At 36.7% G+C, this 18,386-nt stretch overlaps 1 protein-coding gene across 4 annotated transcripts in view; it reads right to left on the reverse strand.

Annotated features, from left to right (window-relative positions):
• The window catches only part of WDR7 (WD repeat domain 7), a 315,698-nt gene that overhangs the window by 77,739 nt on the left and 219,573 nt on the right, over window positions 1-18,386 (reverse strand). For all 4 annotated transcript variants that reach the window (XM_012745467.3, XM_012745464.3, XM_012745468.3 and 1 more), the window contains 3 exons: window positions 10,090-10,207; window positions 7,131-7,280; window positions 6,461-6,543 (listed from right to left, as the gene is read on the reverse strand). In XM_012745467.3, coding sequence (XP_012600921.1) covers window positions 6,461-6,543; window positions 7,131-7,280; window positions 10,090-10,207 — 351 coding nt within the window. The remainder of the gene's footprint in view (window positions 1-6,460; window positions 6,544-7,130; window positions 7,281-10,089; window positions 10,208-18,386) is intronic.

Below are 18,386 nucleotides of genomic sequence, written 5' to 3' on the forward strand. Positions count from 1 at the left end.
GGAAGTGACCAAAAATCACATCTAGAGGCATATCTAATTTTTGCTATGAAAAAAATCCTGAAACCTTTTAAATCTCCAAATGCAATCATATTTTCCCATCAACTTACAATTTCATTGAAAAAAATCCCTATTCCTTTATTTCTTTTGCATTACGCCACTACCAGTGCTCAAGAACATAATAAAAAGACTAAAGCTTTAAAATTACATTATATTTGCAGAAGTGGGTTATCTTCATTTCTAATTGAGCTTTGATAGTAGTTTATAAAAGCTTAGATCTCTCTTGTTCTGACAGTAGGAACAGAATACATTTGTCAAATGACAGCCTGGCCAACATAGTGAGACCCTGTCTCCATAAAAACTAAATAAAAGTAGGCAGGTATGGTGGCACACTCCTGTAGTCCCAGCTTCTTGGGAGGCTAAGGTGGGAGGATCTCTTGAGCCTAGGCATTGGAGGCTGCAGTGAGCTATTATTGTGCTACTGCACTCCAGCATGGGTGACAGAGTGAGATCCTTTCTCAATGGAAAGAAAAAAAACTTTTGCCAAATGAATAACAAGTATTCCTTTCGGAACATGTACATATCACACACTTAGGTTATAAAGTGCTTTGCTCTCAGTTCAGTAACATCTGTGCAGAATACACCAATAGTAAGGCTCGAAGCTTCATGTTTTATGCTACTGTATCAAATGGAGCAGTATAAAGTGAGTCAGCATTGATATGGTGACCAAAAGAGGAATAAATAATCAAACTGAATAATGTATGGCACATTCTGTGTTGACTCGTCTTCTGTGTGAGGGACTTCACAAGTGGATTCAAGTTCAGCAATGCAACAACTTGTAACCAAATTTTAACAATGAATTTTGGAGAAACTTCAGGGATGTTTATCCTCCCAAGCCTTGAAAGGAGGCAGTTCTACTTTCTAAGTGTCCAGGGTATTTTTAACTGAGGATGCTGTCTTATTTAGATTCCAAGCAATTAAATGTATATTACTGAGAAGCCACTGTACTTCTGCCTCTGACAATAATTATCTAGAGTGTTGGATCTTGATATGTCTTTTTGAAGATCACCTAGGAGATCGAGGAAAGCAATACAAACGCCAATGAGTTGGAAGAGAATCTCCAAGAATTCATTTTTTAAATGTTACCTTATTGTGCTTCTTACTTGGCTTATTCATAAACATAAAACTAATTCAGGGTTGTTATGATCCTGTTGCTAATATATCTGTGTGCTAAAAAGGATGCAGTTTAATTCCTGTATAACAATATGGCCTTATTTGTTACAGTGATGAAAAATCTGACAGTAGAACTATTTTGTATAACTGTTTTTGGAGGATAAGTGTGCTATATTGTTTCAAGAGCATTGAAATCTAAGTAATTTTCTTGTATTATTAGTGGATGCCACTATATTATTAATATCATCCCTGGAAATAAACTGTGAATTATTAGGAAATACTTAAATCTATGACTATAAAGTTTATACAGGAGTTAATATTATGTGATTTTTATATCTTTTACTAGATACATTATAGAAAAATATCTACAGGTACATAAACTATTCCAGAAGATGTAGGGTATTTCAGTTAATACAAAAAGGTCTTTTTTTTATTTTTAGAAAATAATAATAGCTGACATAATGCTTACAATGATTATTTTTGCTTTCATGGCTTTTGAAATAAATTTAAAACTGTGTCTTTCATATACATATCTATACACATACACATATATACACATACCATATAAAGGACTTAGGGAAGCTTACAGAATATAATATGGTAAAAAGATAGATAAGGAAAACAGGACTGGGGGTATGATGATTATGGATTAGGAATGGATTATGAAAGGCATAAGCCATGATTTACTAAAGTTAAGCAGGGAATTTGGCTTTCAGCTGTCTAATGGCTAAGGTAAATTTTGAAATTAACACTGGTTATATATGGAAAGAAAACAAAACAAAAGATAAAACCAAAGCACAATCTAGGTTCCTTGGGATAAAACAACCAAAAAAATGACTGTCATCCAGAGTTAAAAGAAATATCTTGATTAAATCTTCACAGAAGGGACACTAAACAATGTACCGAATGACATCATTGTGACAGCCCTGCAGTAAAGGCACTGGCAGTTTCTTACATACTCTTCCTGGAACATTCCACAATGAAAACTGCAGGCATGACGCTGAAGGTGACCAGCCAGCCTGGTCCAAATGTGCTCCTCTTGGATGGTTTAAACTCAATCTAAGCATATAAACTAGAATATTTAGAGGAATAGATGGACCACATGTTTTTTAAACTAAGTGCTCTGTATTTCTCAACTGAGTTTTAGATAAAAGCTGATGAAGAGTTTGCAGTTAAAGTCTTTGGCAGGCATTCCATGGTACTAAGGGCAAGTCTTTAAAAACCAATGGTGTATCGCTAGAATGTGTGGGCTGAAGGAGTGTGTATAGGTGTTTCCTTAGAAATTCTGAGTTTATTCAATATGTAAATGAATAAGCACTCAAGGATCCAAGGTTTTACATAACAGAACACGGGCATAAAGAACAATGATTCAGGTTTTGTTTTTCTCAATTTTGGATTAATAAAGTACTTGTTTTCTAAATTTAGTGTTCATAAGAATCACGAGGGGAGGCTATTAAATGCAGCGTCCCAGACTTCATGATCATCTGAAGTAGCAGCTCTCAGGTGAAACCTGGAAATCAGGTAATTCCAGGGACAACACTTGGGAGTCACCACTCAACACAGCGCCTAACAGAGAGCAAGTACGCAATAAATATTTTTCAATTTCACTTTCCTATCTCTGCCTTCAGTTCTTTCAACTAACAGGCACTGAAGGTACTTTGTTTAATACTTACTTCTGTGAGTTCCTTCCTAGCACGTTCATGAGAGTTATAGAATCTCTAAAACTACCTAGTTTATAAACTACACACATATTTTATGTCTTATGTGTGAAAACCTGTAATGCCATGCTCAGTTCTATAGGTTGTTCTATTTCTCTTACTCAACTTTTCTATTTCTTTCCTTTGAACAGTGACTCAGATCTGCCTCTTTTTGCACACTGGGCTCCTAGGAAGCTTAGAGACAAATTTATGGCTCACCGCTGGCAAATACGTAGGACTCTAACCTCGCCTTAGCCTTGTCCTGCTTTCCTACTCTTAGTTTCCCTTTGCCTCAAAGTCTTCACTATATACATCTTATATTAACTTTCAAAACTGCTAAAACTTTCATGGAACAAACTCCGCACAGACAGTGGCCTCAGAAGGAATCAATTATTTTTTTTTTCATCAAGGTCATAATAAAATAACATTAAACAAAACTGCATTATTTGTTTGAGGAGCTACTCTAATAGTTAAACTCCCTCATGAAATTCATAGCCTTATACTCTGGTACTGTACTAGACTTCCATCCTTAACCTACATTCCAGCCACTACACAGCATTTACCAAATTCACTGTATCCTTTCATGCCTTCAAACGTTTGCTGGTCTGGTCCCTCTGCAGTTCAAGATGGCACACACCTAATTATTCTGCAAAGTCCGCCCCGCAAGTTCTTTCTTCTGTGAAGCTTCCTCAGAACCCACTCCCTCAAAGGCCAAACTGCTCTCTCCACTTGGCAGCCACTTTTATTAAAGCATTTCTCACAGATATTGTTATTAGTCTGCCCACTCCTTTGTGAAACTTTCTCAGACTCCCACACCCCGAGTTAAGCACTGCATTTATTGCCCACCTCTGGCCCTGGTATGTAATTCTACTCCAGCACATACCACAGAACCCACAATCATTTGTCCGCATAATTACCTCCCCTGTTAGACCCTGTGCTCCTTGAGGATATCATCTTATTCACCATTTTCCCAGGGCCTAGCCAGTACTTGATACACAGGAGGTATTCAATAAATAGTACTAAATTAATCAACAAAATACAATTGCTTTCTCCCAGATCAGAAAAAATTTATACTGAGCATTCTGTTAAGACACATGGCTCCTTAGCATGTGTCTTAACTGAATGGATTCAATGAAGAGAATCCTTGCTCTTCAGGGATCCACAATAGCAAACAAGGGCATATATGCAGCAGGCTAAGGTGACTTAAGGAACCGAGGATGCTGCTTGTGGAGGAGGCAGGCGTCCTTCCAGCAAAGGAAAAACAGAGTGCCCTTAAAACACTGAGCAGTCCACTCACATTCACTCCAGGCAGCTTACGTACATAGCAGTGGCTGGTGTTACAAGGACACTCTGCTAATAGTCAGTAAAAGAAGCCCTAATAAAACTGCTTCCACATCACCTCCAGTAAGTGACAGACAAATGTACATTTTCACTTAGATATTTCCATAGAGAACAATCAACTGGAAAAAATAATTTAGCTATATGTATTCTTAAAATCAATTAACTGCATGAAAGATTTTATATAATTTTTAACAAGAAGAACATAAACGAGAATTAGTGTGGCACAATGTTAAAAAAACAAAAACTACTAAGTTCTAATTTGCCTAATCTATATCACTAGGAAATACGCATCTGTATTCATGTATGCTATAGCACAATTTTTTTAAATCTGTGTTCATGTTTTAACTTCTATGTTGCATAAGTTAAAAACTGCAAAATAAAGAGACTAGGATATAAAGACTTATTGTAAACATAAAGAAAGATATGGGAAGGTTCACAGAGTACTATGAATTCAGAAAACACCTGCTGAAATCCAAGAAATACGGAAGACAGAAATATACATAATGTAATGTCATTGGTCGCAGAAAACTTATAGTCTAAAATAAAGCTTTAAACTGCAATGTATTAACAGAAATAAGCAAAAGTTAGTAAGGATATCAACGAACTTGTCTTTATAAGAAAAATGTTATGTAACCATGAGTAACTTGTACTGTTTACTACAAAACCATTCTCTTCAACAGATTTAAATACTACTTCTATTGACTACATGAAGGTAAAACCTTTTTTAACAAAATGTGCCTCAAGCTATAAACATTTGAAAAACCAAACTTAAAATTAATTTTTTAAAAATATATAAATGTTTGGAGTGATGATATCCCAATTATCCAGATTTAATCATTACACAGTGTTATACATGTATCAAAATATCAATGAAATTCTTTCAAAATATCAATGAAATTTTTGCTGAATGAATACATTGTAAAACTGTATAATAATATTACAAGTTTCCTGACAGCAATGATGTTACATTATGTATCTTTCTGTCTTCTGTATTTCCTGGTATTTCAAAAGTGTATTGATATATCAATAAAAGAATACAAATAAGAAAAATAAATACTACTATATTTAATATTAAAAAACTTCATTTCTTAATTATATGCTACACAATATATATATAATTCTTAGAGTTATATTTAACATATGCAACTTTTTTAAATAAAATTTTTAACTTTTCTTGGATTCTTTTTCTGTTTTCTCATAGGGAAAACACCTACCCATAATAAGACATAATGCAAACATATTAGTCTTTAGATTAAAAATACAAAAACAACTGAATCTACCATTTGATCTAGCAATCCCATTGCTGGGCATCTACCCAAATGATCCAGTGACACTCTACAAAAAAGACACCTGCACTCGAATGTTTATAGCAGCACAATTCATAATTGCAAGGCTGTGGAAACAGCCCAAGTGCCCATCAATCCAAGAATGGATTAATAAAATGTGGTATATGTATACCATGGAGTACTATTCAGCTCTAAGAAACAATGGTGATATAGCACATCTTATATTTTCCTGGTTAGAGCTGGAACCCATACTACTAAGTGAAGTATCCCAAGAATGGAAAAACAAGCACCAGATATATTCTCCAGAAAACTGGTATTAACTGACTAGCACCTAAGTGGACACATAGATGCTACAGTAATAGGGTATTGGGCAGGTGGGAGGGGGGAGGGGGGCGGGTATATACATACATAATGAGTGAGATGTGCACCATCTGGGGGATGGTCATGATGGAGACTCAGACTTTTGGGGGGAGGGGGGAAATGGGCATTTATTGAAACCTTAAAATCTGTACCCCCATAATATGCCAAAAAAAAAAAAAAAAAAAGAACACATTAAAAAAAAAATAAATAAAAAATAAAAAAAATACAATTTACCAGTGAAAATGTGGCACAAAGATTTCTGTTGGCAGAGAAGTATATCTTCTTCCCTAAGTCAGAAGCTTCCTAACTCTCTTTTGTAATGTAAATAATAATTTGAGTAATGAACACAAGAATACAGAGGTATTTAATATATTCTATCTCTTATTCATTATTTAAGTTTTGAGCAACATATCTTCATGACTCAATTACAAATAGCTGATTCTACTCTATTTGTGTTTTTGCCTATACACTGCCTAAATCACTTTAGAAAGTATGGAATTAATTCATGATGAGATTTCCAACTGAGCAATACTATAATACTAACACCAAAAAATTTATTTGTTACTGAAAATTACTTATTGTGCATGCTATTAAAGGCTTCTTTACCTGCAGATGGCCGGGAAACATTCTTGAAGACCTTTCTTTTTAACTAAAGATCCTTCAAGGCAGTACATAATGATGTCCATAACCTTTGACGGAAAAGATACATACCTAAAATTAATTTCAAATACTCAATTTTCCAAAATTTAAATGATTAACTTAGGCCTCATTTGCCCAAGAGGATTTAGTATTTACTTTAAAACAAAGGAAAAGCAATTTTAAATATGTGTATACTATAGGCTATCCTTTCTCTTATCGGTGAAAAAATTTTAAGGATGGTGTAGTAAAATAAAGAGAATAGATTTGTTTTCTTTAAAGTCAGTTCATATTTATGTATCGTATAGGTAGATTTTATTCAAGCACACTATACATTTTGCGTTATTTATTATATAATGAAACATGTCAAAGAGAACATAACATTTAAAAATTACTCTAGTACAGACCAATTTCATGTGAATGGTGAATAGACACAAATCACTTTGACTTTGAGAAAATTCAAATAAGGTCTCCAGAAATGGCACAAAAGTTAATTGACTTTAGTTCGTTCTCTCTCTCTCTCCCTCCCCATCTCTCCATCTCTCTCAATCTCTCTTAGAGATACTGGAAATAAAGATGCTGATCTGTATTACTGCATTGGAATATTTAATTTAGGTTATTTAAAACAGGATATTCTTACCTCCACAAGAAGATCCACGACATCTGTGGGCATTTTTTCAATAAGAATTTCAATGACTCTCAGAATTTCCCCTTTAGCTCGTGCAAGAGCTGTAGTGTGCATATTCTGCTGTGACTGGGTGTTTGCTGCAAGAGCCGTATGTCTGTGTACCTATAAAAACATTTCCGTGCTGTAGATGTGACTGACGCTTGATATAGTTTTACATTTCTAGCCACTGGTTTAATTTTTCACTTACTAATAGAAGAAAAAAAAAGAATTAATGAAAACAAACCTCTTGGCGTGGGTCAGGAAATACTTTTTGATTGCAAAGAAAGTATTTAATATCATAAAAACTCAATTGGTATTGTCTAATAAAATTCTGTTAAGTTCTTCAATAGTATATGAGACCTTAATACATTATTACCACAACATTTTTAAAAAGAAACAGCTTGAAGATTTGTGGATGTGGTACATTTGGTACTGAGGTAGATAATAGCTGCACCCCTAAGACAGCAACACCGATTGACCCCTCCTCTTCCTCCTCCTCCTCTCAGCCTATTCGACGTGAAGATGACAAGGATAAAGATCTTTATGATGGTTCATTTCCACTTATTGAACAGTAAATACATCTTTTTCTTCCTTATGATTTCCTTAACATTTTCTTTTCTCTAGTTTATACAGTACATAATCCATATATACATAATGTGTTATCAGCTGTGTATGTTATCAGTAGGGCTTCCAGTCAGCACTAGGCTATTTGTAGTTAAGTTCTGGAGGAGTCAAACATCACACACGGGTTTTCAACTGCATGTGGGTAGGTGCCCCTATCCCACTCATTGTTCAAGGATCAACTGTAAATAATATTTATACAGCACTAATTGTGTCCCAAGTATTATTTTCTAAGTGCTTTGTAATCAAGTTGGGAAATACAAATAAACATGCCTCCTAAAATAATGAGCATGGTAAATAACATAAATTCAGTGTGATTTCTCCCATCCAATTGTAATCTTTACATCTCAGAAGACAAAAGACATTAATAGGCCCTGGACTAGCCCTGGAATAGTCGTGGAGTGGTTGGCATGGGGATAGGGTAGGGAACAGTAATAATAAGAAGAAACACTTTAGTATTTTACTCTAACACTCTGAGACTAAAAGGTGAAGTGGAAAACATGTTTTTTGTTTGTTTGTTTAAATATTTAGAGACAGGGTCTTGCTATGTCGCCTAAGCTGGACTCAGATTCCTGGTCTCAGGTGATCCTTCTGTCCCAGCCTCTGGAGTAGCTGGGAGTAAAGGTGTGTGCCACCACACCCGGCTGAAAACTTGTTTTTAAAAGGTAATAAACGTGGAGTGTCATATTAAAATATTTTAAAATTATCTTTCCAACCAAAAGCTGGAATGGAATGAATCCAAAGCATGGATATTCTAACAATTCATTAAAAGATACTCATATGTAAGGCCAGGCGCGGTGGCTCACGCCTGTAATCCTAGCACTCTGGGAGGCAGAGGCGGGTGGATTGCTCCAGGTCAGGAGTTTGAAACCAGCCTGAGCAAGAGAGAGGCCCGTCTCTACTATAAATAGAAAGAAATAAATTGGCCAACTGATATATATAGAAAAAATTAGCCAGGAATGGTGGCCCATGCCTGTAGTCCCAGCTACTCGGGAGGCTGAGGCAGAAGGGTTGCTTGAGCCCACGAGTTTGAGGTTGCTGTGAGCTAGGCTGATGTCAGGGCACTCACTCTAGCCTGGGCAACAAAGCGAGACTCTGTCTCAAAAAAAAAAAAAAAATACTCATATGTAAATGGCACAAATTAAGTTCGAAAACAGTTAACATAAGGAACTGACAAACTAATATATGGCTTATTCAGTATATTTAATATTACCACTTGTGCATATTCCACTGTTGGGAAAAACTGGTAAAAATTTCTATAGCTAATAAAACTGTTCATTTTATATACACACATATATACATATTACATATAAATATATAATACCTATAAAATATATAAAAATATGAACATATATGTTAAATATAGAACCTTCTTATAACACTATGCACTATTAGAAATACACACACCCTTAGTCTATAAATTTATTTTAGATATGACTTCAAAGCCCCACTGCCTCACATAATCCTATACAAGCTGCTACAAGAGGACCTTCCTTCCTCTCCTTCTAGCTACCTTCAGGTCACAAATATTTACAGCATGCCTATTAAGGATGGCTGTGGGGCAGACATGGGCCCAATAGGTTTCAGGTTATCAGAGTGGGCTCAGAGGTATTTATTTAGTATTTTAAAAATTCATCATAGCTACAGGAAAAACAGCTCAGACAGGGCCCATACCCTACGGACACTGAATCTGCACATTATTCAAGCTGAAATGGAACAAATCTTTAAAAAAAAAATTTAGGAGCTTATCATCCTTTTCTTTTTCTTCCACTACTAAGACCTATAGGAAAGATCCTATAATTGGTTCATTGTTCTTTACTAGTTTTTCAGTTAGATGTGGGCAATTAGTTAGAACACTAAGAATCTAGGAATCAATTGGCATTCAAGTCTTTATCTGTGACATGTAATAGGAAAAACAATTAGCAAGTTTATGACTTACATTTTTTGTTTACAGTTGGAGAGTCAGTGCTAAATAAGAAGTTCAGTTTTGATTACAAGTAGGTACTTACTCTTGAAAAATGTGAACACCTTTTAACACATTTGAATTTGCATAAGCCTTCTAGGTTTCAGGGCGAAAAATTACTGTCAAATATTTACAAGTGAATTAACTTTGAGCTCAGAAATGAATACAGAAGCACAAGTAATGAATGCACCACGGTGAAATTCAGTGTGTAAGCACACAGACACTTACGCATTCATTTCAGCACTAAATTAGTAGCTCGCACGGTTCTAGAACAAACGGGAAAGATAATTTGTGGATACAGACCCACAGCTAACAGTATCAAAAAATTCACTGAGAAGTCTGGCTCACCTCTTTGGCTATGGTGGTGATGAAGGCGGGTGGTCTGGCAGTGGCAATGAGCGAGAGGGCATGCCTCGCCGAGCGGGCGGAGTCGGCTGCCGGGCTCAGAGGCAGCCCCATTGTGATGCTAAACAGGGATCAGAAAAAAGGAAAAAAAAAAAAAAAGAAAAGAAGCATTAGAAATATAGACTGAAAAGATTAGACACAGCTTATAATGTCAGTTCAAGGTCAATGGGAGCACTCACACAGTTAGAATATAATGGACTTGCAACAATGAGCAGTGATTAGGAGTCAGGGTGTTCTGGCATCAAATACAAAATCGAATAATTAACCGTGAAGATTGAAAACAGTATGTGCATCTGTCCAGAGTGTTAAAAACGCCTTGTTAACAAATTATCAAGAACTAGTATTGAATACATATCACAAAGCTCAGAAAAAAAAGCAAGAATGAGTATCATGTTGGGTATTTTCGAATTTTTCCTTAAAAAAGTTAATTGTTTACAAGGCCACACTGAAAGACTGTATTTAAGGCTATATATCTAAAAGGAAGCAAAATTCATTACTGTCTAAAAAATTATCAAAAGTACTGAAAATTAAAAAATTATTTTAAGTTTGCATATTACTTTTAGCCTGAAATATCCTCAGTATTGCTAGTTTACCCTGCACTGAAGACTTTTGGAACCAATCTACTAATCAGCATGCTCTGCCAACGGTTATTTAGTATTGATGCAAAAACTATATAACTGATACTAATTCTCTTTTTATAAAGAAGAGACAGCATGACATTGTCCAGGCTATTTGTAAGACTATATACACAATGAAATAAATCTTTCCAAACTGTGAGACTCCAAGGGGCCTAATAGGATAATAATGCTATATTCATTCCTAACCTCTGCTACATAAAATGATAAATATTCTTGTTTCTAAGCTTCCTTTATATTATATATAAACCACTGTGAAAAATAGTAAGACTTTTAATTAAAATGTGGCATGTGATCTGCCCATTAACTATAGTATACAAGTATTCTGTTACTTAATATGGGATTCAATTATAGTTTCTTTAGTTATATATTTTTTATATTTAAATATGCATATGAAGATACATTAAGATTTATCTCACTCCAATTAAAAAAGTCTATGTGCTTCATGTGTAAAGATTTCATAGGCATTTTTATTATTGTTAAAGGAGATAAACTGATTACAGAAAAGGCTGCTTATAATTTCTTTATGACTATTACACTGCTTAAATCTTTTGACTGATAATATAACTGTCTCTCTTCTTTTTTCCATGTTGAGTATAGATACAATGCAGGAACTCAGAGGAGAGGAATGTGGGGAATTTTTCTTTGATGTTTACCACGAAAAAGAAAGATGTGAGCTGAAAGAACACACATGGAACATCACACAGACAACAGGCATTGGTGGGCAGGGCACCCCCCACGGAAGAGCCTGGTGCCCTTGGGTTCCATTAGGGCCTGGAAACGTGTTCAGCAGGAAGGCAGAGCAGGCAGTTTCTTTCTGGATTAAAATTTGCTATTGCAAATTCGGCAAATGAAATGTTTACTATCTGAATAGCGCTGGGGTTGGACTGCTTGATAATTATTGTAAAACTTAGATTATAAACCCGTATTTAAATCAAGTTTTAGAACATTCAAAAGCTAATTAAACTTTTGAGATACCCTGTGATGTTGCCTTTCTTTCATCAATGTGGATGAACAGCGGTTGATGATATTAAAAGGCTGAACCAAACCAAAATGGTAATGAATAATTCTGAACAAACCTAAATCAAATTTGGTTTGATCAATAAAATCACAGAACGCTGGAGCTGGAAAAGCTTTCCCAGGCAACATTCCTGACAAGCAGCCGGCTAGCGAAAAGGAATGTCTATCTCCTGGGCAAGCCCATCCTGCCTCTGGAAGGCAAGATACAGAACAGAAAGAACTAGACATAGAACCCAAGGTCTTGGTTGGAAGCCAGGCAATGAGATCAACTACCAGCAGGTCACCGGCTGCAAGTTAAAGCCCTAGCCACACATCACCCTTCCCTCATTGCAGCAATTAAACTTTGTACCGTAAGACAAGTGGTAAAGTTTGGTGCTGGGTGGTGAGTCTGGAAGAGAAGCTGTGGGGCAATAGGGGAAGGAAGTGAACCAAAGACATGTAAATGTACTGCCCACTGAACTCAGGGGAAGCTGGAAAACCAGACAATTTGTAGAGGTATCAATGTGTGCATTCAAGTGATTCCCTTCTTTGGTGTGTGGCAGTCTGGGAAGGAGGGTGGTTCTGCTGATCCGAGGTCAGGGCTCTGCAGTGACCTGGAAGGCATCCACAGAGCAAAAGTGAAAGGATCGTGAGTGTGAGAGCTGAAAGGTGGGCAACGCACAGAGGAAGAGGAGAAACCTGTGTCTCTCCTCTAGTCTACTCAACGCATCACCATCAGAGCAGTCTTTCAAAAGCATTGACTTTACTTCATGGTTACCCTGCGTAAAATCCTCCAGTGGCGTCCTACCACTTCCAAGAAAAAAATCTTAAACTCCCTGACTTGAGATTGGCCCTCCATAATCTAGTTCCACTCATTTTCAACTCTGTCTTTTTTTAACATCAATGCTCTTAAGGCCAGGAGCCAATTTCAAAGTTGGGCCCTAAAATTCCGTTCCTTTTTTTCATTCCAGTATGCTGCTAATGCTTCTCCTCTACCCCTTTGTCCACTGGCACACTCTCCTCCCTCCACTCTATTCAATTCTTGTCTTTTCCACATTGTATTCTGTAATTGCTATAGCACTCAGCTACCTTCTATTGAAACAAAAACAATTGACAACAAACCCATTAATTCTGGACTCCTAATAGTGAGTTACATTCTGCTAGGCCTTATGAATTAGATTTATATTGTGAACTCTGTGCATATTTGGACCATACCTTCTAATCGTGCGTGTTTCCCGCACCCCCCTGGCAAAGTACCTAGTGTAGCTGTTGGACATAGTAGTAGCTCAATAGTTATGCACTAAATGAAGTTAGCTGGCAAATTCAGTAGGAGGAAAAAAAATCACTTAAGCCAGTTATTGGACTGCATTGACCTGGCAATGAAGTCAAAGTAATTGATTTGGTAGTCCCAACAGACGAAGTCTAATTCTACATGTACTTATCTTTAAAGTCAAGAGTGCATTGTGTGTGATATATTTTAATGCGGGATTCTACCTGAATAACGAAGGATCATACTATCAGAGGCTTGAAATTAAAGGGGAGTCTGTCTTATTTTGGAACCTGCATGTAAACATGGAACTCACTCTTTCCATCTGATCTTGCTTATCTGCCTGCTATGTGGATCATTGGCTATACAGGCTTACAGGCTGGGTCTTTGGTTTCAGTCTTTATTCTAAAAAAAAAAAAAAAAAAGGACATAGACTTTCTATCTTACTCAGCATTTCAGTATACACATCCAATCTGAAATACTAGAGATGACAGATATTATAAATAAAAAATATGAATAGAAAAATAGTTCACTTAGGCTGAGCTCACTGTTTACGTGATTGCTCATTAATCCTGTTCTAAGGCTTCCTCCACTGTGGTAAAAGCATTTTAAAAGTTACAGGTAAGAATATTTCAGTTAAGTGTCACCATCTAAAACTGTCAGATTTCACCATCTGTCAAATTAAGGAATACTGTAAGGGAATATTCAGGGGGGAAAATAAACTTTTATTGAATAGCCTCAAGTCTTGGCCAACAGTAATGGGATACTGAAAACAATTTCTATCAAAAACAAAGAAGACTAAAATTATTTTGAAAATGCACACTTAATTGTATAGTACCTGGGATTTCCATCCTCCCCCTTCCTGGTTAAACAAGTGTGTTAACATTTGTCCTCAATTTAACGAGGAATTTTCAATACCTCTCTGTCATACTGTACCTTAATTTCTTAACTCATAGGTGGCATTAATTTCCTGAATTCAAAGGTGGCAATTCCTCCTTCAAATATGTATCTTTTAGACCCATTTTCTATATGCTGTACACATTTACAATGAATAAAAACCTGTGCTAACAGGAAACTAATAAGGCTTCCTCAGATTATGAATTTTCTATTAAAACTAAATTTCATGGGAACAGGAAAAATAGCTTAAATATAGAATCCTAAATCATCTTAGTGTTTGTACGCTGTGTTTCTTTCTCCACTCCCCACCCCCCAAATTTAAGAAATATGGTTGAGATTTGAGTGAAAATATCAATTTTTCCCCCCTCCAACTCTGTATAGTTCAAAAAGAATCTAATGTATGGCTTCTCTGCATGTTATCAAAGCATGTGTGGTTTCCAGGGAGATATGTTTCTCTTTTAATGTTTGGTAAGCTGTGACTCCCCCAGAAAAGCAGTGGGCTTGTTGTAACTCACTAATGTCCTTCAGCTGCGATGGCAGCCTGGCCCTGCCAGCACTGCTCTCTTTCAGAGTACAGGCCCTGCAATATGAACTAGGCAAACAGAATCACAATCATGGACCACAACAAAGATGGATGTAAGTCTAGCCTTCTAAGAGCACAAGAATGTTTCTAATCCTTTATAAAGTAGGATTTTCTACTGTTTCTAATATTTTATAAATCAGTATGTACATGACCATGCTGATCTAATAAAATTATGGATTTATAAAAAGATGATCTTATATGTTTCTATTAATATTTTTCTTAAAAAAAAATTGTTTTAGGCCAAGTATGGTGGTTCAAGCCTGTAATCCTAGCACTCTGGGAGGCCGAGGCGGGAGGATCGCTCAACATCCAGGAGTTCGAAGCCAGCCTGAGCAAGAGCGAGACTCTGTCTTTATTAAAAATAGAAAGAAATTAATTGGCCAACTAAAAATATATAGAAAAAATTAGCTGGGCATGGCGGCGCATGCCTGTAGTCCCAGCTACTCGGGAGGCTGAGGCAGAAGGATTGCTTGAGCCCAGGAGTTTGAGGTTGCTATGAGCTAGGCTAATGCCACGGCACTCTAGCCCGGGCAACAGACTGAGACTCTGTTTAAAAAAAAAAAAAATGTTTTTTTTAAATCTACCCCAAGATAGTACTTCATATATATTTCTATTTCTCTTACAATTAGCAGGGATGGCTCAATCTATGATTTCAATAAAGTACACCCTCAATTTTCTATTCAACAGTTGATCCTGAATGAACGGCCCATCCTCATTCATTTAAAATTTTTCTCACATAAGATTTTACCTGTGGATAACTTTCCTTATAATCATATGGTATAAGAGCTACAAAATAGGAATCAGAAAACCTGAAAATCTTAGCTCCTAGAGTACTAATGTGACTTCAGACAAGTTGTTTAATCTCTCTAAAGTTTATTTTTACTTAATATAATATCATACTGAGAGCAATGGATCAGATGCTGTTGCAGATTGTCATCTCTAAAATTCCATGACTTTATTAAACACTTACTGCATGCAAATCACTTGTCAGGTGTTATGAATAAATAAGAATAAACACATAATGCATAGCACAAGCACTCAAGGAGTATACTGATATGTAAATAAGGCTGTTAAATTCTATAAGGTATACAATCCTTGATGAAATGATTAAATATTTTAAAAATCTGAAAGCACACTGAAAATTCTGAGTTGATCCATTTATGCCCTTTTTAATAAGTTGTTTTAATTCTGTGAGTCTTAACATTTTGAATGCAAAATGTCATAGTATTGGGAACTCTGGCTTTTAGAGTCAGCTAGATCTGAGTTTCAATCCTATTTTTTTCACTGACTATAATGTTACTGTGGACAGGAGACAGCATTTCTCTTGTATTAATTTTTTCTCATCTGCAAAATGGGGATGCCAAAGCCTACTTCTCGAGCTTCTCTGTAACTAGATGAGAACATCAGTGATATGTGTAGCACAGAAACTCACAGATAGCACGCATTCAATAGGAGGACGGCAGCCCACACCTCTGTATCCCCTGCACCGAAACAATATTGTTATGAAGTGAGAGGTATACCAATCCTTTTTCTGTCCCTGATTCTATTCCTCAGAGAGACCTGGGAAACAAATTGGAGTTTTAGATGGGATAATCCCAGTTTAAAATCTGCAAGGAATTAATAAATCAAGTTAGTTAAAACCAATATTTACTTTCATCCACCATATGTTTTAAGGGACTACTCAACATCTTTTGGGCATGCTGTGCTGTCCCACCTCTATTCTTTTGCAAGCCTGTGCTTCTTCTTCATAATCATTCAAAAGAAAGATTGAGCTTAAACTCTTCCTTCCCTCTGGTTACCCAGTGTGCTTCATCTCACTGTACCCTGAATGCCCACACCTTTTACACGCCTCCTTACTTTGTGTCATGGTTATCCTCCCGCAGATCTTATCTTTCCTATAAGACTGTAAGTGTCTTGCAAACAAAAGGATCTTTGTTTGGTTCAACTTAGTCACTACAGATAATATCTGATAATACCTGGTTACTCAATAAATACTTGCTTAATAAATATGGTTTACAATTTGGTAAAATATCTGAAAACACTGGAAAGCAACTGTTGATATTTTGATTGTGAAGGTGTAAAACTGTAAGTCATTATTTCTAAAATAAAGGTGCAACCAATTCTGGAGAAATACCTATTAATCCTGAGGCATATATGGTTTTCAGGAGAACTGTTAGAAAGCAGCTCTGACAGGGGCTGTCGTTCCACAGAAGAGAGGCAGAAAGGAATTCTGCCGTGATGTGTGATCTCCAGAAGTAGGAGGGGGGTCTGAGCTAGTTGCTCCTCCACAAAACCCCTGTCCTCATAAACTCACAAGAATGGAAATAAAGTAGGAAACACTGCCTATGTTTTTCCTTTTTCAATAAATGTGAACTGAAATTTTAAAAAGCACAAGCCTAATGTAAAAGCTTCTTTATAAAGCGAGCTTAACATCGCAGGCAGAAGCAAGGCAGCTGAGCACCGTTATTGTGTACACAGTAAATCAGGCACAAAAAGGGGCAGCCCAGCAGGGCCGCGCGAGGGTAAGATGCACACTTAACCCCCTGCACACATCGCTGCACCACCTCTCCCCACCTTGGTCCTCTGCAGCCTGCTCCAAGTGTGTCATGGATGTAACAGGCCATTTTCAATCTAAATCTTGTTATAGATTAATAAGCAAACATTTTCTTGCTTATTATGCAATTTATCATGATGAAAATTACATTGGACTCCTCAAGGCTACATGCTGATCCACTCGTTTATTCAGAGCTGTGTACAGAAAGTCATACTAATCTTCATGACAGAAAAGGATGTAATAGCAAGATTTAAATTGCTTACTGAAAACTACAGTATTTGTGTCAGTGGACATACACCACGTAGATAAAGCATAAGTGTATCTTTAGTTTGCTGATATAAGCTTAACGTAAATTTCTTTTAAAACAAAATATTAAACACTAAACTTAAAATAAAAACCTATCGCTTCTCCTTCCAGGCAATAAAACAGAGTGCATACTGATCAAATTATGTGATCAGATTTGAAAATAAGTACAAAATTAGGTCAAAGCAAAATTTTAGACAATCAAAAAATGTTGAAGGTTTCTCAAAATAAACCAGGAGAGCTATGGGAACAGAAGCCAGCACTGTTGACTCTTTGGAGGGTGTACATGCCAGCTGCAGCCAACCTGAGGGCCAAAGTTGAACATATGTTCTAAGGCTTCGCACAAAAGGCAGATGCCTCATTTTACTGGTGCAAACTCATGGGCTCACATTCCCTTCGAACCCTTCAATTCAATCAAGCACCTTCAGGCCTCCTGTATGCAGAAACTATGCTGGCTACCACTGTGCCAAACTGCTCATTCTAGAAAATAGGCAGCTCTTGACCTGCTGAACACAAGAACCATAAAAATGTCATCACCACCAGTACTACCACCACACAGGTGACAGCCATTTAATGTCTTAATGTGTGCTAACCATTCTTCTAAGGTAAGCACTTTTCAAATATAAACTCATCTAACGTTAACCTTGTGAGACAGGCATTTTAATCAGCCCCAACTTGTAGATGCAGAGAGGTAAAGTAATTTGCTGGAGGGCATACAGCTAGGGAGACACAGAGATGAGGTTTAGGACTATGGTGGTATGACAGGAGGTACAGGGGAGGGCAGCCGCCTACATTTGAAATGAATACCTGCCCCCTACCAATCAATCTTGGGAGTTTGGGCTGGGAATGCCCAATCTGTAGACAAAGCCACAGCATTCCATTCTAGCCTTCAGTGGCTTCTCTGGTCTCCACTTCTGGACACACAGCAATCAGCAGAAAGACTATGGGGGCCCAAAGCACGCTGGAACCTAAGGGAACTGTGGGGTATGGGAAACGCAACCA

The sequence above is a fragment of the Microcebus murinus genome, chromosome 17 (genome assembly GCF_040939455.1).
Source record: "Microcebus murinus isolate Inina chromosome 17, M.murinus_Inina_mat1.0, whole genome shotgun sequence".
NCBI classification, from domain to species: domain Eukaryota; kingdom Metazoa; phylum Chordata; class Mammalia; order Primates; family Cheirogaleidae; genus Microcebus; species Microcebus murinus.